At 30.6% G+C, this 27,704-nt stretch overlaps 1 protein-coding gene across 2 annotated transcripts in view; it reads right to left on the bottom strand.

The window, feature by feature from the left end:
- LOC107437338 (SEC14-like protein 2) overlaps positions 1-27,704 on the bottom strand; it is a 71,590-nt gene that overhangs the window by 18,365 nt on the left and 25,521 nt on the right. For both annotated transcript variants that reach the window (XM_087159902.1, XM_087159901.1), the window contains exons 6-10: positions 12,736-12,829; positions 9,846-9,940; positions 7,856-7,934; positions 3,568-3,648; positions 2,423-2,509 (exon numbers count right to left, since the gene is read on the bottom strand). In XM_087159902.1, coding sequence (XP_087016028.1) covers positions 2,423-2,509; positions 3,568-3,648; positions 7,856-7,934; positions 9,846-9,940; positions 12,736-12,829 — 436 coding nt within the window. The remainder of the gene's footprint in view (positions 1-2,422; positions 2,510-3,567; positions 3,649-7,855; positions 7,935-9,845; positions 9,941-12,735; positions 12,830-27,704) is intronic.

The following is a 27,704-nucleotide window of genomic DNA, read 5'->3' as shown; positions in this document are numbered from 1 at the left end:
GTCCGTTAACGGACCCTTCACAAAATATCGTTTCATAAAAACGGACCCTTCACAAAATATCGTTTCATAAAAACGGACCCTTCACAAAATATTTTAACTTTAAAACGGACCCTTCACAAAATAATTTATCTTTTAATCGGACCCTTCACCAATTTGCTTATCTTCATTATTGTTTTGTTAAGGGGGGGGGGGAGAGAAAGACAGATGTAAACGAACTAAATTTTGTCCTCGGCAGACGCTTCTACCTTTGTTCGTCCGAAATGAATAATCTGCATTCAGCAGTATAGGCTAAATACCAAATATTTGTATGTTGCATCGCTAATTTAGTAGCTGCAATTGCTGTTTATTTTTAAAATTTAATTTTTTTAATTATAATTTTACAGTGTTGAGCATAATCTTGTATGTCTTTACAATTTAAAAACTCCTTGAAAAAGTTTTTTTGCAATAACGGACCCTATTTGCACAAATTCACAAAAGCGGACCCTGGTTGAAAGAATGTGACTTAACGTTTATTTTATATTCACAAATTACATGTAATTTTTTCACAATTTTACAAAAACGGACCTTTTACAAAATGTCTGCACAGACCTCTGATTTATGTTGCACAGACGATGCTTGTGTTATTATAATTGAAATTAAATTGTTCTGCTTCTTTTTGTCTCACATCCACATTTGAATAACAGAAAGTGTACTCGTTTCATGAATGGATGGATTTTTTAAGACAAACACACGAAATACTAAAACTGATAAAAAAGAAAATCACATTTCTAAAAGGAACTTTCTATTACAAGTACACTACATCGGGTAACAATTTGGAATCAAAATTCTGGTAGTAATAATAAAATAGTGAAAATATTGCAACATTACAACAATTCCATTTTTTACGGTTTCTGATCTTAACTCCAGATTTTTGATCAGAATATCTAAAACAAAAAAAAAGGAATTTTGGAGATTTTTTTTATTTATTTTAAAGAATGTAATTCAAGCAACAAAAAAAAAGAAGATGCTTTGGTGAACTAATGTAGCAACCAATTTTTTATAATTTTAGTCATTTTAATGATAAAACATAAGATGAGTATTATTTTTTTAGTATATCAGACAATGTGCATTATTGTGAATATAAGAAAGACAAAATGGAAAATTAAACAAATTTAACGCATTTAAGAAAACTTATTATTAAACAATTAGACTTATTACTTAACACTTTTCTTAACGTATATTTTTTTTAAAAAAAGGTTTTTTTCTTCTTCTTAAATACGTTTTTATACGTTCTTCCAAAAATACGTTCTTTTTCCTTAAAGATATTTAAATCCAATAATCTGGAGATAAAGCCAAAAACAGTGAAAAATTGAAACGTTTCCTGGTTGCAATGTTTTCGTCGTCGTAATTTTTTAAAGTCTGATTCCCAGATTTTTGATTCAAAACTGACACCTAATTTAAAATGCTTGCATTAAAAAAAAATTCATTTTAGAAATGTTTTTATTTTCATCAGTTTTAGTATTTTGTGTGTTTGCCTTGAAAAATTCAGTCATTTATTCCTAATTGACATTAAAAAAATTATCAATTCCATTTTATTGTCCTTTTATTCAGTCGATACATTGTACTAAAACACTTTATCATCGAAATGGCTTGAATTAATTGCTCTGATTTCTTCCTTTGCGTGAACAAACACAGGTCTATCTAAAGAAGAGACAAAAGGGAGACTTTGCTTTAACAAAACTACTTTAACGAATCTTGTTCCAATTAACACTTGTCCGTTATTTGTGTTCAGACGGCTGTCGCCCTCGCCATTTATCTGGAGCAGTGGTGGTGACTATGGTTACGAGGTTTAACTAGATCATGTATGGGTGTTGGGTCAATATTTAAGGGGATGATGCTATACCACGGGAGAAACTTTTCGTTGCAAATTATCTTTCACCTCCATAATTAACTTAAAATTTAAAGTAAAGAAAAAGTGAGTCCCGGCTAACCAAGAGTAAGCCACGAAGATTCAAATACGAAAAAGAACATTTTAAAACATGAAAATGAAAATAAATTATGAAAAGATTACTTTCGATCTTTGTATTACGTAATGAAGAAGTTTTCTTCCAATAATTTGTTTGTATTTTAATATTTTGACTTTTTTTTCAGCAAGTGATACTTCGTGGTTTATTCTAGGCTTGTCTGAACTCACTTTTTCTTTCTTTTAAATTTTGTGAAGAAAAATTAGCTACGGAATGTTTCTCCCGTGGTATGGCTTCTTCTTAAGACAGCTTTCGTTTCGCGTCGGCGAGAGAAAGGGAATATGCGGGAAAAGGAAAATCCCCTCTTTCAAATGCGCTTTTACTTGTTTCCATAGCAGCAGACGGCCTTCGACTTTGCGGAGAGGGGAGTAATTTCTACAGATAAACTATATATAAGTAAATAACAAATACGCACATACTTCTTCCGTATATCCTTAGCTTTTGCACCGTATCCTCGGAGAGTAAGGATTTCACTAGATTGAACACCCATGAAAAGAAAGAAGGCGCTATAGGAGAAAAAAATCTCAGTTATTTCAGTTGCTTTGAAACACCGGTTTGTTCTTGGAAAATAATGCTATTTTTAAAACATATTAACAATATTTTTATGTATTTGTTTAATTAAAAAAAGTTATGTAAAAAAATTATTGGAAAAATAACTATTTTTATCACTAATTGTACGACCCGTATAATTTGTATAAATTAATTCTTGTCAGTAAAAATAATCTTTCAAATATTTTCTTAAAAAATAGTTTTGCTTTGCCTACAGATGTTTTTTAAATTTTGCATTCAATTTTAAAATATATTTTAACTATTTATAAATGAAAATAAATTGTTCCCTAGAGCTTTATAACAAAATTTAGTATGAAAGAGTTAACGTTCGACAAAATACGAACGAGGCGAAGAAGTTGTTTTTTAATATTTTACTTCTCAGGGCAAATTAATTATTTTAAAACGTTGATCCTACAGTTTAGAATAAACGATCAATCCCCTTTTTTTAAAGAAAGAAAAAAGAATCCAATTCATCAATTAATTCTGGAAAATTTAAACTTTAAAAATATAGTTGTGAAGGAAAACGAATTTCAAATATTTCATGATAAGGCCAGACGCAAAATGTCTTTGACCAAGCATTAAAAGTGTCAGATATGAGATTTTCATTTTGAAAAATTTGAGAACATATTTTGCAAACTCCCTACTTTCAGACCAAGGGACAAAAATAAGTAGATTTTTTAAAACCTAAACACTAAAGAAAAACAAATTAATTTACTTTTTGATATTATTATTCACATCTAACAATTAGAAAAGGAATTATTTATTCACATCTAAATATTGGAAAACAAAATAATTTTGTACTACGCCAAAAAGCCAAATTCTTTTAAGCTGTTGACGAAAAACTTTTTCTACAACTTAGAATTTTTAATTTTCATTTTAAAAAAGATAGTAAACGAAATATTGTAATAAGATTATTCAAAATTAGTCACAGCAACGCATAAGAATTTACATTTTTTTACCAATTAATTTTTTCTGATAAGATGATATTCAAAATTTAGAAAACGAAATAGCTTACTATGAATCACAAAAGCCACTTTTAGGTTTTCAGGATAATTAGCCTCGTACAATTTCAGGAAAGACACAAAAAGCTCATAAACTGGAAAAAAATAGCGAAAATAGGTATTAAATGCATTAAAAAAAAACTCAAATCAAATAATTATGTCACAAAATAACAGCATTGAAGTGAGAAGAAAAAATCAAGAAGAAAACATAGCATGTACCAGAATTCGGGCTGTGATGATTTTTTTTTTTTTGAATTTTTTTTATTTTATTTCCAATGAGCTGCATTATCGGTCTTGCCGATGAGCAGACCTAGTGCGTTCTCCAGAGGTGGTATCCACTCTTTCAGGACCACCACAATGGGTGAGATACCGTTGGTCATGCTAATTTGGACGTCTAGTTTCTGCCACACTAGATGGCAGCACCGAGACTCTATTTGGATGCTAAAGTGCACTAGGAATTTAATTTTGCCGGAAATGCCAAGAGCCAATAAGGCACTCCAGGGATCTTTTACATGCCGCATAATCATACGACATGGCCGCTGAGGATTTTCTGCATCCCGAAAATCCGGTGTCTGGGCCGGGGATCGAACCCGCAGTCTTGAGCTCAGAAGGCCGACGACAAACCAACTGCGCCACCCAGCCACTGCGATGAATTTAAAAACCGATTTTATTGCCTGATATTTTTGGTTATTTAATTATTCTAAAACCACAATTGAAAAATAATTTTTATACAATCTTAAAACTTTTTTTACAAGTGCATTATAAAGAGACTCACCAATTACTAGGTTCTATTCATTTGGCCGACAATGAAAACTGAACCATTTGAAAGATTCAGTTACAACTTAGAGGTGTGAATGGTTATAAATATTAAGAGCTTTCTTATTGCTGTTTACTTTCCGACGTAAATGTTATAATACGGCGTTTCTAAAAACATATCTATCGTGAAGGCCACGCTATTCTCCTCATCTCAACCGTTGTGACTCATGTGTGTGTAAAATAGAAGTTCCTAATTTTTTTCCATCAGTGGAACTCTAAATGATCGCGCTTTCTTTTGGCGGAACCCCGAGACTTTATGAAATTTTTTTATCAGCAATTATTAATTATCGAAAGACTATTAATTGTCTTAAAAATACGTAATGATCTAAATTTTATTAATTATTTTGAAAATATTTAGTGAGTGACTAAAAAACAATTTTTTTATTATATCGTTCTATCAATATTAATTTTAAAATTGGTTTTTATATCAGACAGTTGAACTCACAGGTCAGGAAAGCGACATCTAGTCGAGTTCTTATTTTGATTTTAAGGCATGCATAAACTGTAAATGTATGAAATTTGGTTTCCATTAACATAAAAACGAATAAAATAAACGCTTAGAATGGTTATCAGAGAAATATACTTCTTCTTTATTGAATTTAGGTATTCTTATTTGATTTAAAATGTTAATGGAATTTTTTCACAAATGAACATCCTTTTCATAATTCATTTATTGTATTTTTATTAGAATAAACTTTTTGCTAAAATTTATTTCTTCACAACGCATTTCAATTGAATCATTTCATAAAAATAACAAAAATATTAAATAAATAACTGATTATTAATTGGATATAAATTTAATTACAGGTTTCGACAAACACTACTAATTAAAAAACACATTACTAACTCTCGGAACCCTTTCGCGGAACACCATTGGGAAACTGCTGTTTTCGTAAATGATCTCGGAAACATCACTCAACTGTTTAAGAAGATTATCGATTCACTCGATACTTCGATTCAATGCAGAATCTTTTTAAACATTATATTTCGTAACAATCGTTGAACAGCCGACCCCATATTGAGTTTACGACTACCAATATTCAATTTCGTAGCCTTGAAATCTCGAACCCAATCCAGAAGACAAGGGAACTCCTGGATCAAGCATTTAGAGAAATTTGCCATCATGGAGGACTTTTTGATGGTACTAACCCGCATTTTCGTTACATGGAGAGGAATACCACGAAAACCTTCCACTGTTCGTCTTACAACAAAGGAACTCGAGCCCATGTTCTATCTACATGATACTGAGGGCATTTTACGTCAACACAAGGGTCGGTGGGAGCCGGGTGCGGAATTAATTCGCATCGATCAGCCATTGCTAAGATTCGAACCTTGCCACGTCAATTGACAGCTCTATCGTCTACCACAACGGCTCTGTGTCACATTGTAGTAAACTGGGCAGTAAGCTCATGGTAAGCTTATCGAAGAGGGTATAAACTATATACAAATTCACGTAATTTCATACTTTTAAAATTCGTGTAATTTTATCTACTTTAGTAATTTTTTGAACATTTTATTTCATTTGTCGCGTAGCTCAATCATTTCTATCCTGTATCAGATGGAAAAAAATTAACGAAAAATTCAGTTCACAGATTTCCGAGGTGTTCGTGACAAAAATTTAAATAATCTCTCTAGTGGTATAACAACCAGAGCTAATATGCATAAGTTACGACGTGAGTTGTTCTTTTACGTTTTAATTTATTCGAAATTTTACGCAGGCCTATAAATAAACATCGTTTATCTGAAAAAGGAAGTCATCTTCTTAGAAGGAAAAAAAATTACCGACACCGACAGGTGTTAAGATCTATAGCATTAGCATTGAGCAAGTATTAACTCAATCTCTTGCGTTACAGTACGGATTGGTTTGATTTTTACTTAAGGATATTTTATTTTAAATTTTATATCCGTCTTTGAACAGCCGACTCAATTTTTGGGTTTCAGACTACTAATAACAAGCTTAACCCCATCCCGCCCCCTTTAGGGGGCATTCGGGGACACTCCGAAAGTTCGAAGTGAGCGCAACAGTTCAATTACATAAGCAAACATATAAAAAAAATTTCAAATTAGAGTTTTGACAAATAGGTAGAAAATTAAATATGAAATCTAGAAAACAGTGCTACTTAGAAATAAACTAAATGCAAACAAACATTACAAAGAAAATAAACAGTAACAATCAGAAGAGATATTGATGTCGCATCATCAGTAGGTGTGCATAGTTAATAAAGGGAAACAATTTCACATGGAAAATATAGGATGTGCGTAACTCAGAATATAATTACAGCTGGCACAACAGTACTAAAGGTATCAGGAATTTTTTTAAAAAAACAAAAAAGACATATATATATATATATATATATATATATATATATATATATATATATATATATATATATATATATATATATATATATATATATATATATATATATATATATATATATATATATATATATATATATATATATATAAACTCTAGGAACACAAGTGATTAAAATTTTCAAAATGAGCAATCACATAGGGGCAGAGATTTACAAAGCATGAAATTAAAGCACAAAAAACATTTTAAGAGAAAATTCAAGTAAAAATCAAGCTATAACAGGTAAATCAATAAGCCGAGATTTAAAGCGTATCTTTCCTAACAATAGGCAGCAAAAGGCCATCAGGATTCAGGGAGGTGCCTTGTTACTAAACAATTTTCTTATTATTTCCTCAATTCTCTTTTTTTTTTCAGATTACTAATGTTCAACTCCGTAGCCTTGTCATTTTGGACCCAATCCAGAAGACAAGGGAACTCCTGGATCAAGTATTGGGAGAAATTTGCCTTCGTGGAGGACTTTTTGAGGGAACTAACCCGCATTTGAGTTACATGGAGAGGAAGACCACGAGAACTTTCCACGGTTAGCCTGACGGCAAAGGGACTCTAAGCTATGATCCGTCTACCACTGAGGATATTTCACATCAGCATTGAGGTCGATGCAAGCCGGATTCGTATCGACCAGCTATCGGTGGGATTCGAACCCGGTTCACCTCATTGAAAGGCGAACCCTCTATCCCCTGCTCTACTTGAGGATATTCAACAGAAGAGAGATTCACAATAAAACATTCTAGGAAGGTAAAGAAAAATTTCGAAGATGATGTTCTCTGCCTTACAGCCGGGGGTAGGAAACTAGTTTAGAATCAGTGGATAGCTTTTTGAAAAATAATATAAGCAGGTTTCTTTTGTCAATCCAATGTGGTTTTCTGAATGTATGGACGGTTCTGAACTTTTGCAACATCCTACATATACATTAGTCTGATTATCTCCCCCTAAGAAAATGATACTGCTCCGCCTAAAGTTGTCAGAGGAAAAAACTATTTTGTCGTCATGTAGCCTAGATTGAAAGTTACGTGTGTAAAATAAACCAATAACCCCAAACTAGATAAGAAGAAAAACGACATCTTTTCCAAAGTAAAAAGAGAACTAAAACAGTTTGTGGATGTACTCACCTTCTCTGTGATATATCTGTTTTAAACTAAGTCCGTTACAATCGAAAATAAATGTTCTCGTTTCCACCCACTCACCCGTCTGCAAAAAATAAATAAAAGAATAAATATAATAAAATAATAATAATTAAAAAAATAATGATAATAAAATTAAAAAAAAGAATATTAAAGATATTTTGGAACAGTTTTCAAATTGAAGAGCTTATTGCAAAGTAATAATAAGTAAAATATGAATTTTCTAATTAAAATAATAATTTAGCTACACGTTTCCCACAAAATGAGAGGCCATATAAAAATAGAGGAAATAAATGACTAACTGACAGAACTTAGTTCTTCGAAGTATGTCGTGTTAGGTATTAAAATTACATGCACAAAAGTATGAGATCAAAACTGGCTAAAAAAAACAATACATATTTACATATTGCGACTTTTTATATACATTTTCGGTATCTTTTCAAAACCAAATAAAAAAGTTAAGCATTAAGGTTCTGCGTCATTCGCCGCGTACAATTTGTCGAGGTACATTTCGTCGCAGCGATAATTCATCTTGGACACAATTCCCAGGAGGCGATTTTTTTCGGTTTTTTATGAAATATATCTATTTACGAAGAAAAAACTCCCTCGTTGTTGTCTATAGAAGCTAGCTTTTTGTGCTATTAAATTTTGTATTTGTGTGTATTAGAAGCTATTTCATTTGTGGAAAAATATTCAACTTATATGTGAACAATATATGTTGTTCAAATATTGCAAAAGCATTTAAAGGAATAGGGTTTTATGATTTGCTCATTGTCGCTTGCAAGGGGAGCGGAGGAGTCTGAGCAATGCTTACAATTTGGAAATGAATGACTTAGTTATATAGTAGGAAAAAAAAGTTGAGGTAAATTTAACTTAGCAATTATGCAGTGTGGTTTTCTTAATTTACAATTTCAGAATATAAATAATGAACGATAATTGTGAAATTACAAATGGCTTAAGTTACACATTTAAAAAAAAATTTGCCAATTTAAAACAAATCCAATTGAGATTTTGATAAAATATGCTCATTTTAAAAATAAAAAAAATTAAGAGTACATTTTAAAATTAAAGACTTGAAAATTATTGATGTTGTAAAATTTGTCAGAAAACCCATTGTATGAAGAAAGGAAAAAAATATCAATAAAAGTTGTGATAGAGTATTATTTCTTAAATAAATTTGAAATATTCAAAAAAATCAGCTGAACATAAGATATACTTTGGAGTAAGAGGGAGGATAATGGATGGTAGCAAAGTTCGCTAAAATAATTTTATTTAGTATTTCTGTATTGCTAAGTAAATAATGCATCGAATGACATTTTAAAACTATTGTTCTATGATTTACTGCTTCACATCAATACAGAAAATTAAGTAAAATTATATCGCCGAATTATTCTACTACCATCCAAATCATCCTCTTGCTTATACTTCAAAAATAAAAAGCAACACAAGATAATATCAGAAAATACAAAATCTAATATTATATAGCATCTAAACTAATGCGAAATAATATTACGGCGAACGATAGATAATATTAGTTTGCATAGAATATTATATTATATAATGCAGAGCAAACAGCGACCTCTTGTATCTTTCTAATATTAGAAGTTGTGCAAGATAACGTTAGATTTTACCAATTTTCTGATGTTATCTAATATAGGGTGCTACTTGGGTTAACGGACCCATTTTAGATTTCATTTTAATTTAAAAATAAAAGCGTTTTCACCCTTAGAACGAAATATTATTACTAAAATTGTTCACATGAGTGATCTTCTTCATCCAAAAATCGGCGGAAATTATGGAGAGAAAAAAATCAATAGTCTACTTCGACAGCGCAACAAGTAATTAATATAATTCCAGTTGTGACTTCTTGCGACCATGATTTATAGTACCAATAATTACTAGTAATCTTGTAATAAAAATCAAGAAGTCAGAACCACCTGTAACAAATCTGCTTTTTATACGAGATTAAAAAGTGTACCTCTTTACTGCGCCTTCTCATTTCTACTTTGTCAGTGTCCAGGAACCACGTAATCAGTTTTCTGACATCTCGACGCCGAAAGCAGCTCAATATGCCTGTTAGTACAAAAGCATAAATATTATTTTCAGAAAACTAGGTGAACAAATAAATAGGAAATGAAATTACCTTATTACATCGTCTTATAATCAGAATGTTCATCAAAATCTCATTTGACGACTTTGAAGACTCTTGAAAATTTACAGTGCAACAACATTAATAATTTAGAATGTCAAAAGCCATTGCCATTAATATTTCTTAATCAGCAGCGCCATCTGTTGTCTAACTTGGTGACAAACTTTGCAACTTGGTGAGAATAAATAAAGTGGTTTCTTAAGCAGGACGCAATATAAAAGACACAGCAAGTTGCACTAATAAGATTAATATAAATTATAAATAAAACTACCGATACTAAAATTTCAAAAGTGAATAGTTAAGACTGGTTTGATATACATGCTTAATAAGACAGTACTTAAACGTTAAAAATATTGTTTTGTAACGATGAAGCTTCTAAAAATATCTTAGAATTCCAAATTGTTTTTATTTATTCAAAAATTACTGTACGCAATGTCACTGGAGATCATTCATCATCATCATCATAGTTGACCAGACAGCCCAATATGAGCCAATGCCTTCCTCTGAAGATTTCTCCATGACAACTTCCGATTTACCTTTGATCTCCAATTCTTTTCATTAATTGTGAGAAAATCAGACTTCACTGAGTCAGCCCATCTTACCCGCGGCCCTCCCCGCTTTCTTGTTCCAGTGGGTCTAAAAAGCAGTATCTTTTTTATTGTATTGTCATCACTCATTCGAATCACGTGAGTCATCCAATTCATTCTATTTATTTTTATGTATTTAATAATATCAGGTTGTTTATAAATCTTGTGCAGTTTAAAGTTAAATCTCCTTCTCCAGTTATTGTTTTCATTTACACCACCAAGTATACTCCGCAAAATTTTTCTCTCAAATGTTGCGATACAATTTTCCTCCTGCTTTGTCATTGTCCAAACTTCAGAAGCGTATGTCAAGACTGGCCGGACAAGAGTTTTGTAGATCAAGAACTTTGTTTTTCTAGAAAGAAACCTAGATTTAATAAATCTTCTCAGCCCATAGACAGTCCTATTTGCCAGATAAAGTCGGTTTTTTTATTTCAGGAGAAATTCTGTTGTCAATGTTAATAATTGATCCTAAGTAAGTAAAACTCCTTACCGTTTCAAATCTATAAGAATTTATTTCAAGATAGGGATCAGGGGCTCTGTTTCTTGAGAATAACATATACACTGGAGATCATTATTTTAGCAAAAGTTATTCTTTAAAAAATTTAATTTTTCCATACATTTTTGTGGAATTGTACATTTTTGTGGAATTTTTAACACATTAAGCAGGTGACAATAAGCGGGTGACAGTCCAATAAAAGTGTTAGACAAGCCCTAAAAAATCAGATTTTCCCTATTTTTTTATGTTCACTGTTAAAGTTCTGTTAGTGGAATAAGGGTCTTTTTAGCACCTTTTACGAAATTATAATCTGAACCGTATGTTGAAATAAAGATATAGACATAAATGATCGATACCTACATATACTTTATCGAAAGTCTTTTTAGTGCTATAGTATATTTAAGTTAACAACAATCGATTCTATTTTACTCTTGAAGTGGCTCTATGATAAAAAGTTTTCAAATCAAAACTTTTTACATGTGGCCCGAATTCGGTGAACTAGGCCCCAGAACGTGAACTTCGGTATAGTGTCCTAATTAGAATTCAGTTATTTTAAATTGAGCTATTTTTAATTTGCAATTTCAAAAAGACTCAATAAAGAAAAAAAATAAAATTTTGTCAAAATCTGTATATATTTTTTAAATATATAAAGGTTGTATATACACTATTGCTCTTTCTACTATAAAGAAATTCTAAATTATGAATCTAACATAGAATACTAATAATAGTTTTGAAAATAACTAAGAAAATCGAATTCTTATTATATTCATATAAATACAGCATAAGCGTAAAGACTGAAAAATTACTTGTACATTAAAGTAATTTGTAATAATTAATTAAACTAATGATGCTTCACAAAACATAGAAATAAAAGATTAATCAATAAGGCCCAGGTTCCGGAGCCCCGTATGATATAAAGCTCTGCCTTTACTTGTTGTAACTGTTGTAGTTCATTTACGTCGCACTAGAGCTGCACAATGGGCTATTGGTGACAGTCTTGGAAACATCTCTAAGGACATGCCACCACAATTTTGATCCTCTGCAGAGTGGATGGCACCCCCGCTTCGGTAGCCCGACGACCTGCACGTAAAGTCGAGCACTTTACGGTAGAACAGTTTAACAAGGACCAATGCCGCTCATCCTCGGTCCTTACGCAGACAGATCCAAGTGGTCGCCCACCCACACACTGATCACAGCCAGTGATGCTTAACTTCGGTGATCTGATGGGAGCCGTGTCTTAACGATCAGTTCACTGCGGGACGCTCGGCCTTTACATATAATCTTCAATTATAATTCTTATCCACACATGGTCTAATCACTTTATTTTCTAATTTAAGCAACTTATTACACAGATAGAATTCACACTCATAATTGAAATCATTGTGGAGATGAAATGAAGGCTAATGAATGGGCACGTGAAATTGAACGACTATTCATTAGGCTGAATTTTAAGAAGAATTGGATCAAATAAAATTATAGTTACACTCAAAATAAATAAAAATTATAGTTAGTATTCTTTATGTGGGAAGTTATTTTTGACAAAAGCTTGCGTCATCTAAAGATTTTATCTTTGTCTCTTGTAACATATTTGCCCTCCAGTAGCATTCTGATAAGCAATAGTGAGTTTTAATAATACCTTTCACATCAGTGGTGCCAACTTTGACGATTCGAATGGGTGATCCGCCTTTATCATAGCCCAATAGAGGAGGTAACAGATGTTTAAATAGGATCTGAAAGAAAAAGTTCATTTCTATCATGCGAATAGTAAAGAAATATGTTCAAAAAATGTAGATTCATTAATTCCGCCTATACCCTCGTCTATATAAAACTTTTATGATCGTATGACAGATACCAATTAAGCAGAGATAGGTTTCTATTATATCACATCCCTGACTGCGATCTTGTTGTCATATTCATCGCAGATCTGTTCTTGTCATCAACGACTTATCGTTAATGCTATAAATTCTCTAATAACTTCAATAAGCTCAGAGCTCCAACTAAATCGAGGTTTTTTTATACACTGTTTATCATAAATTAAGGGAACGGCCAGATGGCCGAGCAGTCAGCATGCCTGTCTGTGATAAAATGACATAAAAAGTATTGACCTGACAATTAAGGTGTTACAAAAATTAGCATATGTATGAAATGAATGAATCAGAAGCGTCTGTTTGGAATAGAAAAAGTACCTTCAGTATGAAGTATAGTCACATCTAGGAGCAATGCAGCACACACAGCGATGTGTGATGCTTTCTATTGTGTGAGTTATTGTTCTTGCAAAGCATTTGTGAGCGTGGCAAAGGTCTGAGGAGGAGAATTGAGAACAGCTACAATTCTACCTGAAGCATCCCAGACGTGCTCGATATGATTCAGGCCCGGTGATCAAGTTGATCACTCCATGAGCTGAATTGTTTGCTGCTGAAGATAATCATCCACGATGCGAGCCCTGCGCGGTGTTGCGTTATCGTCCTGTAGCAGGAAATCATCATCTTTTGCTTCAGCATAAGAGCGCACATAAACATCAAGGATGTCGAATCATCAAGGATCACGTATAAAGAGATGATCAAGGATTATCTTTATACACGTGAGCATTCATGGTTACACTTGGAAAGACATGCATGTCTATCCACCCAAAGAGATACTACTCCACACGCAAACACTGCTTCCTTGGTATGAATCTCTTTCACGGATGTTTGATGGATGATATTGGGTTCTAGGTTCTTTTTAAATCAAACAAAGCCTACTATCACTTTGGAGGCTGAACTTGGACTCGTCTATGAAGAGAACAGGGATCCATTGGTCAGCTATCCAGTGGGCATATTGCTGCAGCAACATCAAACGTTTCCTTCTATGGCATGCTGAGAGTGGCAGGCAAATGGCTGATGGCCTAGCAAACAATCCACGTTCGTGAAGCCTTCTACCCACAGCTGATGTTGTCACCAATCATCCGGTGGCTGCACCAAGAGATGAACTGAGCTGACCTGGAGTTGCATTTCTATTCCTTTGTGCACATGACGATAAAATTCGGCCATTCTTGACGGAACCTTCTGGGTGCCGAACCAGTGGTTAGAAATTGTTGCCAAAGTCTGTGAACCACAGAAGGACTCACATTTAGCCATCTAGCCACTGAATTTGTCCTACTACTAGTCCTCCAATAAATCTTCATCACAGTTCCTCGAACAAATAATACCAGGAGACCATTATTACAAAGTGGCTATCTCAAATTTCTAATTTTAAAAACACAGCGTAATTTTCAGGCTTGCCATCAAATATACAATTTTATGCTCATTGAATATGACGTCATTCCATTGCAGCGCCACTCATTTACATATCGTCCTTTTTCTTAGCAACACTTATTTGACAACATATTCAAATTTCATCGAGATTGACTTATTTTTGGGAGAGTTATCGCTATTTTTGAAAATTTTCCTCAATTTATGATAACCAGTATATATTATGATATAACCAGTGCATATTTAATATTTTTGGATGGTGAGCTATATATTGAAAACAATTTCTTTCTTCAAAAATGAATATTTTTTATAAGTTTTCTGAAATTCTATTTCAGCACTGATTGTATTAACAAGAGAAAGAAAACAGTTGCCAAGACGCTTTTCTCGAAATTGGAAAGTATTTACGTTATTGTTTTCAATTTCTCGACACAATACGAGCTTTACGTATTTCGTTACCTTTATAAGCAGAATTTATTGCTCTGTCATCAATTATCTAAGCCATATCGTGAATTATAATCTCCAGGAGTTTATCGGCAAGTAAAATACTGTGCATTTTCTGACTAACTCAACTTTTTGCCAATTTCATTTTTTAATCAATTGACCACTTTTCAACATGAGCAAGCTAGAAGGCACAGAAATAACAAGAATAAAATAAAAATTGTAAAAGCTTTCAATATATATATATATATATATATATATATATATATATATATATATATATATATATATATATATATATATATATATATATATATATATATATATATATACATTTTCGTTCGCTTCGCGAAGAAACTATCCCTGTCATATTTTTATCATCCCCTATCAAACTGCGCACATTTGACACCTTGTTCAGGTTACTAGATCTAGAATATTTTACTAAGAAGAAAGTCCAGTTTTTGAAATCTGGAACATTAGGCAAACTTGGATTTGGTATTCCACGAAAACCTCGGGTTGAGGCATCTCTCAAAGTTGCATATCATATTGCTAAAAGCAAGAAACCGCATACTATTGGAGAGACGTTAATTAAGCCATGTGCGCTGGAGATGGTTGAATTAGTTTGTAGATTGGAAGAGAGAAAAAAAATCTTGAAGCAATTCCATTTTCAAATGATGTGACACGTTCAAGAATAGTTGAAATTTCTTGCAATATCTTGAAAAAGATCATCGATGAATTGAAAGTATCGCCATTTCCCTTTAGTATGCAACTGGATGAAACTACAGATATCTCGAACTATAGTCAACTTCTTGTTTTTGTTCGTTACGTGTCTCTTGATACTATCAAAGAAGAATTTTTATTTTCTGAGTCTCTTTTGCAAACTACAAAGGCAGTTGATGTTTTAGCAATGTTAAATGTTTTCTTTACTAAACAAGACTTCGGCTGGAAAGAAAAACTTCATTCACTTCATACAGATGGAGCACCTGTGATGCTTGGCAATAAATCTGGTTTTGCCCTGTTGGTAAAAAAAAAAGTCTCCTAATGTTCTTGTTACTCATTGTTTTTTACATAAACATGCGCTGGCTACAAAAACTCTTCCAACCAGAAGCATTATCAAAAGTTATTAAAGCTGTACATTTTATTAGACGTAGAGCTCTTAATCATCGTCTCTTTAAAACGCTGTGTCAAGAAATGGACGCAGAACATGAGGTACTCCTGTACCACACAGAATTGCGCTGGCTGTCACGAGGGCAGGTTTTGAAACAATTTTTCATGTTGAAGATCGAATTATCACTTGTTCTAGAAGAAAAAGATAACTCATTCTTCGAATATTTAAACAAAAAAGATTTTACCTATAAATTGGCTTACCTGGCAGATAATTTTAACCTCATGAACAATATAAGTCTTTTAATTCAAGGATCCGATATCACCATTATCGATGCAACTGAGAAATTACAAGCATTCTAATTGAAGATGCCACTTAGAAAAAAATAGAATTCAAAATGAGATATATGCAAACTTTTAAATGTTGGACGAAGTGCTTTCTGAAAATGGATCTTGGCAAGATAATTTGTTACTGAATAACTTAAAAAATGAAATCTGTGAACACCTGGAAGTACTTCAAGTTTCATTGAAAAAATATTTTAATTTAGATGAGATAAAGATAAAGATGAGTTGTGGATTCGTCATCCTTTTCTCTGTGATATTGACTGTACCGATGATATGAACCTTGCCAAAGATGAGCTTATTGATCTTAGAACAAAGTCGTTGCTGAAAATGGATTTCGATTCAAAAACACTAGGAGAGTTCTGATCTTCTGTGAAAGAAGCCTACCCATTGCTTGTAAAGCGAGCTATTTCAGCTATAATTCCGTTAGTTACGATATCTTAACGAAGCCGGACTTTCCACAGTTGTGACAATAAAAACAAAACATCTTTATCGATTGAATGTTGAACATGTTATGTGCGTTGCTTTGTCGAAAACCATCCCTCTATTCAATTTATTAATTAAGGAAAAGCAGCAACAACCTTCAGAATAAAAATTTTAATTTTAAATATTTTGTATACTACTGAAATAATAAAATTAAATGCTAAAATAAATTAAATACTAAAAATTGATGTTTTTTGCAATTTTTTTTCAGAGGGGTGGTCCGTGACTTCTTAAAAATTTTAAAAGTTGTCCATTGTATTAAAAAGGTTAAGAAACACTGCTATAGGGCATTAGCCGGAGATTAATCTCCGTATCCGAAGCACGCGTGGTAGAGCCTAACCCAAATCATTGTTGATCTTAAAGGATGCCGGACGCTCCCTATATGGTGCTATATCTACCCCCCCCCCAGTAATTTAAATCTTAAACTAAAAACAATTAAAACCTGATGAAAAAAATTTACAAAAATTACAAACAATTTAAAACATGTAATATTAATAAGTTGATTCTAAGTAATATTTCAAAAGCAAATACCATTGCAAGTAATTGCTCAATTAACTTCAATACTGTCAAATGCCAAAATATTTTAGTTTCAATCAGAAGTATTCGAAAGTGCACCAAGGTATTCGTTTTCATTTAAACGTCTTGACTTTTCAACGTTTTTTCACCGCGCATTCCGCCGTCGCGTATTGATAGCACTACGACTATTTTCCAGTTAATTTTGTGCAGCTAAATCATGTTCAGCTTTATGCCGTTGTTGATATCGCCTAAGATATTCACGGCGATCCATTTTTTATAAAAGATATAAGTATTTTAAAGTAAACTCTGTTCAATATATTTTGATAATTTAGAATGTAAATAGTTTTTTGAGAGAGTGTTGATTCGTGCTTCCAATAACTCTACCCGATTTATCAAAGCTATTAGTAGTATATAAATGCGGATCCTGGCTCATTTCCTCGCGCACGCTCGCGCACGAAAAAACAGTTTTTAATAAAATTGTATAATTCAAAGAAAATTAAAGAAAAGTGATTAAAAAGGATTTAAAAACTTACTTTTTTATTAAATATCTATAAAATGACCTTTTTCTTCTATTTTGGTCCTAGCACTTCCTCACGCACACCTTGGCGCACGCTCTCGCACGAAAAAACAGTTTTTAATAAAATTGTATAATTCAAAGGAAATTAAATAAAAGTGATTAAAAAAGTAAATTTTTATATACAGCATTATAATATTTTAATTAAATATCTATAAAATGACCTTTTTCTTCTATTTTAAGCCTAGCGCACTTCCTCACGCACGCTCGCGTACGTTTAATAAAATCGTATAATTCAAAGAAAAGTGATTAAAAAAGTAAACTTTTATATACAGCATTATAATATTTTAATTAAATATCTATAAAATGATAAAAACACTTTTTTTATAGAAAAAGTTCATTTTCCTATTAGATTGTGCCTGGCCCACGCTTTGGCGCACGAGTCTACTTGTTGATTTAATTGTTTTGGCTGATTTAATTCTATCGAGTCTACTTGTTGATTTAATTGTTTTGGTAGTAAATCCCCTAAGTAACCTTCCATTAAAGTATATATGTATTTTCCATCAATTAATCCTTCATAATCAAATATATAATCACCTTCATTTATTTCTTGAATTGCTTTGTCCGAAAGTTCTCCATGTTTCTTTTTTAGAAAATATTCTTTTTCAGTGAGAAATCCATTTAGTTCCACAATTATTTTCGCAACTACACTATCGCCATACTTTGTTTTTATTTTTCTCAATGATATCAGTTCATATAACCCCGGCTTTAAATCTTTCAACTTTAATATCGGGCTGTCGCTTCTGAGACTATTGAATACCGAACTATAGGACTATTGAACTATAGGAATAATAAGAAAAGAAACAATATGAAAGTTTTTATTTCAATGTGAAGAATTCTTATAATTGTTTTTTATCCTAAGAATTCTTTATTTTCCGTTTTTTAGTTTATAATTTTTTGATAAAAAGTGTTGTCAAGAAACTTTTTTTGAAGAATTAAATGATATAACATTATGTGTTTATGTATACTTTTTATATATTCTAATGTTTGAAGTAATATGATTCAGAAAAGTATGGAGTAAAAATTCGGTACTTGCGTATTAACGCCACCGCCGCTACAGATTTGGCGGTTTTTTAGTGCCGCCAATCTACACTTAAAATTTTTGCGACAAATCATAAAATAAAACACTTTATTTAAAATCAAAGTAGTCAATCGGATTTCGGTGGAAAATGGCCGATATAGAGTTTAGCATAGATTCAAAACAATCATATCGCCATATCAACTCTGATAAATAAGATTCCAAATGAAATAACATTTCCAAAACGTACGTTTACCAAGATAAAGTTTCCTGTCGTGGGAATTGGTACATTTTCGTTTTTTCGGTAAAATATTTCGCTCCTGAAAAAATAAAATTTAATCTTGTTTTGTTTTTGGCAAATCCCAAAGACGAATTTTCGTAGCACTAAAAAATGGCGACAAATAAGAATTGTTTTTTTGTTTTTGTTTCGTCAGAATTCTTTATTTTACGTTTTTTAGTTTCTAAACAATGATTTTTATTGAAACTTGAAATTTTTTGATAAAAATTGTTGTCAAGAAACTTTTTTTACAAAATTAAATCTCATAAAATTATGAGGCTTATGTATACTTTTTGTTCATTTTAATTTTTGAAGTAATATGATTTTTAAAACTATTGAATGTAAAGTTTAAATAGGCCTTATGTTATATCATAAAATTCAGTAAAATTATTTCTCGGGCATTAGGTTTTAACTCTTATAAGAATATACATATTTTTTTCTGTTTATGTACAAATATTTTTCCGATGTGTTTTGGATATTCCTTCTCTAATAAAAAGAGATACCATTTTGTTTTCGGTTGCATAAGAAAGGATATCAAAAATTTTTCTTTTTGAAATTTAATAAGCCACGATAAAGAAGGAACGTTACAATGTTACACGCTACATTAAAGACGTCTCCAGAGTAAATGAATGACTGTTCATATCGAAATCGCAGGTATTAGTCTCATACAACAACGCCCCCTATAGTTCGTTGCGATCGCGAATTTTGTATTTTTTTGACAGCATTATTAAAAATTATTACCTTTTCACACACATGCGTTCTCAATTTTGATTGGCTGTTTTGTGCGTTACTGCCCAGAAGTCTTTTGTGATTGGCTATGTGTTATCATTCCATTCTCTTCTTATATACATACTAGAGGGCTCCGCCTCCTGCTCGCTACCGCTCGCCAACCCCCGATAATTGCTACTCAATTACATTTCTGTTTGCTTCGCGAACAAAATTAAAGTCGTTTTCCTGGAGATTAGCTAGCAATTTTTCTACACCAAGATCACATAGAGAGAATATGATAGTATTGTAAAATCTCAGAGGTGCTTATTATCAGCATTATAAACTTATACAAAGCAATTTTAATACAAACAATATTATAAACTTATATAAAGCGAGGAAAGAATATTATTTAGCACATTACTATAGGGCATTAGCCGGAGATTAATCTGTGCATCCGAAGCACGCGTGGCAGAGCCTAACTCAAATCATTGATGATCTTATAGGATGCCGGAAGCTCCCTATATGGTGCTTCACCCCCCCTCCCCAGTAATTTAACTTTTAAACTGAAAAAAATTAAAACCTGATAGAAGAACGAACTTTAAAATATGGCAAACAAATTAAAACATGTAATATTAATAAGTTGATGCTGAGTAATATTTCAAGAGCAAATACCATTGCAAGTAATTGCCCAATTAACTTCAATACTGTCAACTGACAAAATATTTTAGTTTCAATCAGACAAAAAGCAAATTATATAATAAAAACATAAGTAACTGAAATTCGACAAATTAAATTAAGCAATTTAATTTTTTTCTCATACTGAATACTAATAAAAAAACAAATATGAAATGAAATAATTATGTTATCAATGAACAATAAACATTTTTAAATATCAATCATCAGTAAACAAGCAAACATCAATAACCTATCAATGATCAATAAACATTTGTCTGATATGTTATAAAAAATAAGGTGAAAACAAAAAATTAAAAATTATTTACAATAGATCTCTGAATATTTACAAAACCTAGCTATGTACAGTCCGCAAAAAAAAAAACGAATCACCCTGAATAACTTTCGTTCTAATGATCGGATTTTCACGAACTAAGTGTCAATCTTAATGGTTCCTGGGGGTGACCTCAAATATGTTAATTAATTAGTGCTAACTATTAATTAAGTTACGAAATCAGACACAAAAACGTACTTTCTCTGAATAAACATATAATTTTTTTTACATATTTGGAATCTAGACCCTTGAATTAGTGGGGGTAGACAAAATTTTAAAAAAATTGGGTGGTAAATTGGGCCGCAATAAATGTTTATATATTTGGCGATAGTCCAGAAAACCGCCAAAAAAAGTCGCCTGCACAAATAAATATTTTAAGATAACCCATTGACTAATTCAAAAGAGGAGTGCTTAATTTTACTAGGTTGCTACGCAACCAAACTCTGATAGTAAAAAAATTGAAATAATGTTCAGTGATTGCTCGGAGGGGCTTAATTTATTGTTAATAGAAAATATCTCGAAGTTTCCAGGCCATAAACAATTTTTTTAGGGGATTTCTGTCCAAAAAGCAAAAAAAATATTATTTTAATCTCCTTTGAAAAGTAAATTTGAATCGATTTATAAATTATTTATGATAGTTTTTAGAATTTAAATACATGAACTTTTTATCTGATATTGTTTAGATTACACTGTTTTTACTATATTTATTCGAGGATTTCATACTAAAATAAAATGAGCATAACTTATTATAGCTATATACAAAATTTTAGGGATAATCATTTTTACAGTTTTAATCGAGTCTTCTAGGCAAGAAAATTTGAAGAAAAAAAAAGTGCTTGAAAAGTAAAATGTAGATTGTATAATAATTCTAATGCACATTCACAAGGCTTTCTATAATTTACGATATTTCTTTTTTCTATAACTCAAGGAATTGCTGAATGTTTAGTGGCATTTTAAAAAGATTGAAATATGTTATGTTTAAGAATAAGATATTGAAATAATATGTTGCAAATTGTAGGATTCATTGCTTAAAAAATCGCTTCATTCTACTAGATATTTAGGTTACATCGTTTCCTTTGGATAAAGATGATTAGCAAATAGCATCCTCATGTTTCGATACATTCTGAAACTTATACGTTCGCAAATTCACCATAAAATGTCGCACAGCATATTCTTCAATTACGATAAGCTACATTTACCACCAAATACTGCTACTATGGTTATTTTTGCTTTCTTATATATATCTGATGATCTCTTTTTAAACAGAGTTCGCAAGATCCTTAAGATACTGAAATGGGGGCACAAAAACTTAAGAGATAAAATATTTAATTTCATTAACTCAAAATATCTGGTGTCAAAATGTTAATTTTTAAGTTAAATATAACTTTTACAATATTGATGTTCTTACATTTTTAAAGACCATATGAATCCTGATAAAATATTAAAATGCATATGCTTACTTTAACTAGTGTAAAATCCTTATCAAAATAATGATCAAGACCCAAATGTAAAACAGTATAATTGACGATAAAAACTCAACTGGCTTCAAAACATATGAAGAGGGAAGTAAAAGTCGACATGTTTCGAGTTTTCAAATATAATCGCCCATTCTCAAGACTTGTTAGGCTTGGATAACTAGTGACTTTTATTATTGGACGCTCAAAACATGTCTATTTTTATTATCATCTATTATTTTTTTAAATCAATGAAGTTTTTATATTTTCGATTCAGTTTCGTGGGATTATCCATTTAGTTACACAACATATTAAATTATTTCACTCGATATTAAAATAAGTTTTACATATGTTATAGGCACAGGTTCTTAGATTGAAAAAATAATAATTCACTACTTTGTAAAAAAATTAATGCAGTAAAAAAAAAATTTTTTTTTTGCTGCAAGCCTTAACATTTTAGTTTAAGGTCATAAAAAAATTCCGTTTACAATTGAAATTTCAAAAGTCGAATGTGAAAATGGATTGTCCCCTAGTACCAGGAAACGAAATTAAATAGTAACAAGGACAACTTTTTTAAACAAGTTAGCGTTTCTGTCCTACTGGAAGTTGTTTGAAAAGGTATTTTTTATATATCGATTCCAAAGTTTATTCTACATATATTTCAGGGTATACTTTCGGAGTATTTCGATCGAGTTTATTTTTACACCCTTAATTGCTTAAAATTATTAAATAATTTACTTAAAATAAATTATTCAAGCTACATAATTTAATGCATTTATAGTATAATAATAAACGGAGCTTCCGACGCATATCCTTAACCTTAATACCGCTATCATTTAATAAATGGAATAAGCTTAGATAAATAATAAAAGTTAATTTTTCCCTCGTGTAATTTTCAAGGAATAATATGTTTCGATCAAACAGATTTCATTCTGGAAATAGCGAAATTATTGAGTAGGTCCCTTGGAGCAATATCATTCTTATTTTCTTTTGACGAAACATAGGAAAAATTAGTTTTCACAGTTTCTGTAAAAAGTATGTTAGCCTACTTGCCACGTTTTTTTTAAAATTTTTTTTTATTAAAATAAGGTCGGAAATTGCGTATTGTGTGCACAGCTTCGGAATCCTTACAAATTTCAATTTTTAGTATTTCCTGATTAACAAAATAAGGCATTTTCCTGATAACAAATTATACTACAATAATATCTTGGAAATCATGCTAAAGTAAAAAATTAAACTAAATAGTTTAGTATATTATCAGAAAAAAAAATCTACTTGGTATCATAAAGAGTAAAAGATATAATGAAATAATTAGTGAATCACACGTGGTCAGATAATTAAAAATTTAATTTCACAACTAAGATAGTAGGACGACATTTAAGATACTGAGATATTTTAAGACACTAAAAAAATTGACTACGTATTCCACAGCTTTTTATGTTCGGTATCTTTATCCTCTTTGTAGTGACTTACAAAACATCAACACTATTTTAGATAATCTAAATTGAAGTCACAAGAAACAAAAAAAAAGACAATCAATAATTTATATTCTTTTTTCAAAAAAATAGTATGCTAAGTAAATAATCAGCTGTTTTGCATTAAATAATTTTAAACAGCTGAATGTTTTTAATTTCTTAACAAGGTTTTATTCTTAGCTAGCAGACAATAATTCTTTAAAAAAAACTTGACTATAATTTGAAAAGGAAACCTAAATTAAAGAAAATCTAAATTAAAGTTCTAAAAAAATTATTAGTATATTAATGAAGAAATAATAAACGTAAAATGGAAAAGAATAAGAATTTTAAAATGTTAAAATTTTATTAAATAGTTGGTAAAATAGTTCTGCGATACACTTCCGGAAATTTCTTTTAAGATTAGGATGATATAGGGTAAACCAACAAATGAAGGAGCATTTCATAGATATTTCTTAGAAATAAGATTTTAAACGTTTTAATTTAGATTGATTGGTAAGAGTAGCTTACTACCAAACAATAGGAAGCCCTTTAACAATGCATTTAGTTATCTGGTCTTTGAGTCTTCTCTGGAAAAAGTTTTGAATTTGTTAGTATCTGTTCAACGCCTTGTTTCTTTGACAAAATTATAAGGTCAGTGTTTGTTGTTATCCGTTTAAACTACAATTAATTGCATATAATAATGCTTTTTCTTTTCATTGTGAAAAAAAGAATTCAAAATATGGTCATTGAAGTTACGTTTTATTTATTTTAAGCATCATAACATAAGCAAGTACTGAGATTAGGGGGTGTTTATTAACTGGATTACAGAACGATGAAAAACCAATGTATAAACAAGTGTTCCTTTACTGGGATTTTTTCAAGTTAATGAAAATAAAAGAAAAATTTTAATTTTCTTGTACCTTTTGTCATATTATAAATCAAAATTATGTTAAAAATAAAAAAACAACAACTTCTAACCAGTGAAGGAACAGGCATGTTCCTTCACTGAGAATAGATTTCCCAGTGAATGAATAGTATGTGTGAAATATGATTTTACTTGGATAATTAGTAGTTCAGCGACATAGAGGACTCCTAAAATTCAGTTAAATGTTGAATGAATAGTTCCTATAACTATTTCGTTTAAATATGCAAATTTAATTGCTAAATTTATTTAAAGAATTATAATAATAATTATTTTATTATTTATCTTTATAAATGTAGGGATTAGTTATTACATCATACCTTAGACTCCTTAATAAACTATGTTTATTAACTAAATATAACAACTAAATATAATAATAAAAGCTTGAATGGAATCTTTGCAGGATTTTGTGCCAATAATTAGCTAAATTATTATCCCATTGCCGTCTTTAATGTCCTAACGGGAACTGGTAGGAAAAATCCATTTAAAGACAATTTTCTAGGTGAAAAACGGGTGAAGTTTTTTTAAGGTGACATCCACCGATAACTCAGTGCAATGCGAAGATAATTTCAAAAGGCAACTTCCCTTAGAGAATAATATTCAAAATACTGGTTTTAAGAACTTCAGAGAATCTTTAGGAGAGAAGTAGCCCTGGCATCCTTTTATAAAGTGATTGCATTTACAATGCGAATGAAACAAGAGTTGAATACTGCCCTTAAACGGGAAAAATCTGCGGCCTTAAAAATTGTAAGGATTTATATTCTAAAGTACCTAGGAAAGAAAAAGTACCTCCATTGATAGTTTTTCCTTACAAATTGTAAGGATTTATATTCTAAAGTACCTAGGAAAGAAAAAGTACCTCCATTGATAGTTTTTCCTTACAGAAGAATTCGTAGAGATATTACAGAATCAGTCCCTGCTACATATTTCATTGGAAAAAGCTATTCATGAAATGAAACAATGACCGCAGCAACATTTTACAAATATATTGCAAAATTTCTACCCATGGCTAATTAAAAATGCAATCAAATTCCTAATTTTGCTTCTTCTGGATAGGTATAAATCTCATATCAATTTGAAACTGAGCAAGTTTTGTTCCTCAAAATAAATTTTCTGGTTTAGTTTTCTACGTAATTCTTGGAAATCTCGTTAGATCTTGAAAACAAAAGAATTGTAAAACAATATGTCTAGAAAATTTTACATCCATTTTCAAATAAGATTTGAGGCATCAACTGATGAAGTTAAAATGCTTTTATGAAATGCGATATTTTTTCATTCGATGTAGAAAACGTTGACTGTAACAAATGCATGCAAAACAGACACCAAGAGTTAATGAACAAGACAACTTATCAACAAAACACATGCTTCGAGAGTAACGATGCGCTATTTCTTTAGAAGCTTGAGAAGGAAATCTCACAAGTTATGTTACAAATTTTTAAAGGAACATTGACAGAAAAGTTTAATCTCCCAAATATCCAATAGCCTGCGCTTTTCTCAATATTGAGGAATTTATTTCAAAAAGAACAATTGTATAATCAAATTTTGGCTCTGAAGCTGAGACAACTAACATTAATAATGAAAGTATCTTGAAAACCGATTTTGAGATAAGTCCTCTTGAGGCATTGTTAGTTGCAAAAACGATTGGTTTCATATGTAACTACTAGATATAAGTCAATGAGAGATGGGTTTTACTCAAACTTCGAAATTCCTTTTCTCATTTATTATCCAGTGAGGAATTCTGGAAATGGAACTGGAAAATCAAAAGAAATTTCGAAGATACATTTACATTGGCCAAAAATTTGGAAAAAAGAGGAAGGTTAAATCAAAAGAAAAAGAAATAAATTACTCATGACGAAGAGAAAAAAAATACTTAAAAAGATTTAAAAAAAAGCTTAAAAAATATGAGGAAAAGATTAAACAAAAAAATGATCGAATTATAATAATAATAAAAACATCATCAGATTACACAATGATAAACATTCATAATTTAGAACGGACTATTAAACTTTGAGAAAAAAATGAAAAACATTTTTTTAAAATTATGTATTCAAACATATTTTACTTTCCATTCCATGACTGAAAAAAAAAGTAAAAATTTCCACATTAACTATGGTTATATGTCGTAATTCCAAGAAAAATCTTGTTTTTAGACATTTGTGTGGCCTATGGATTCCTAACGAGCATCAAACATTATCAAAATTAAGTGTTCATTCTCTGGAAAATTTAGTGTTTATTCACTGGTAAGAACTGTTCCTTCACTTGGTCATCTTACTACTTATTATTTAAACCACCAAAAGCTTAAAACAATATTATGTAAGTTATCTAACTTTTTTTTACATAATTTGCATTTAATAACAAATATGTCGACACCATCATTTAGCTAAAATTACAAATTTTGAAATTTTTATGAATTTTTTTTAAAGGCAAGCTGAGCTTAAGTGTTCCTTCATTGTTTAGTTTACCCTATAAGATGTTGAGAAATTTGCGATGTTGTGAGAGATGTTTAAAAATGTTGACTACGTATTTTTATTAATATTTATAAAATATATATTCAAGAAATTGATAAATATATTATTCCAAATCTATGCATACGTATGTATATTATTGAAATTGTATCAGTTATTGAAAAACAAAATAAAAAAAATAAAAAATAATCACATTAAATAAGCACAATCTGGTGTATTCTATCAGAAGCACACTTTTTTAAAACTAGACATTTGTTGAATAAAGTGTTTTTTATTCAAAATTCTTTACTAAATTGCAAATAAATTATTAAATGACTAAAAAAGAAACATCGTATTTTATAGTGTGAAAGAAATAAAAATAAAAAGATTAGCAAACGATTATTAGCGAAAAAAATATGAATGAAATTTTACGCTACGCGCGCGAAGTCATGTTCCTCCCAAGTTTATCACATTTTAATATTAATCGCCCCAATTAGTTATTTCTTTATTGTCGCCAAATTATTTTTTTAAAAATAATTAATTTTAATTTTTCTCAGCTTCTAATAAATAAAAACAGTTGAAACTTTAGATTTTTCAATTGAAAAATATGTAGATTAATATGGTATAAAAAAATT

This window comes from Parasteatoda tepidariorum, chromosome 3 (genome assembly GCF_982258835.1).
Source record: "Parasteatoda tepidariorum strain Cologne lab strain chromosome 3, Ptep-v5.0, whole genome shotgun sequence".
In the NCBI taxonomy this organism is placed as follows: domain Eukaryota; kingdom Metazoa; phylum Arthropoda; class Arachnida; order Araneae; family Theridiidae; genus Parasteatoda; species Parasteatoda tepidariorum.
This window is presented reverse-complemented; position numbering and strand designations above follow the sequence as displayed.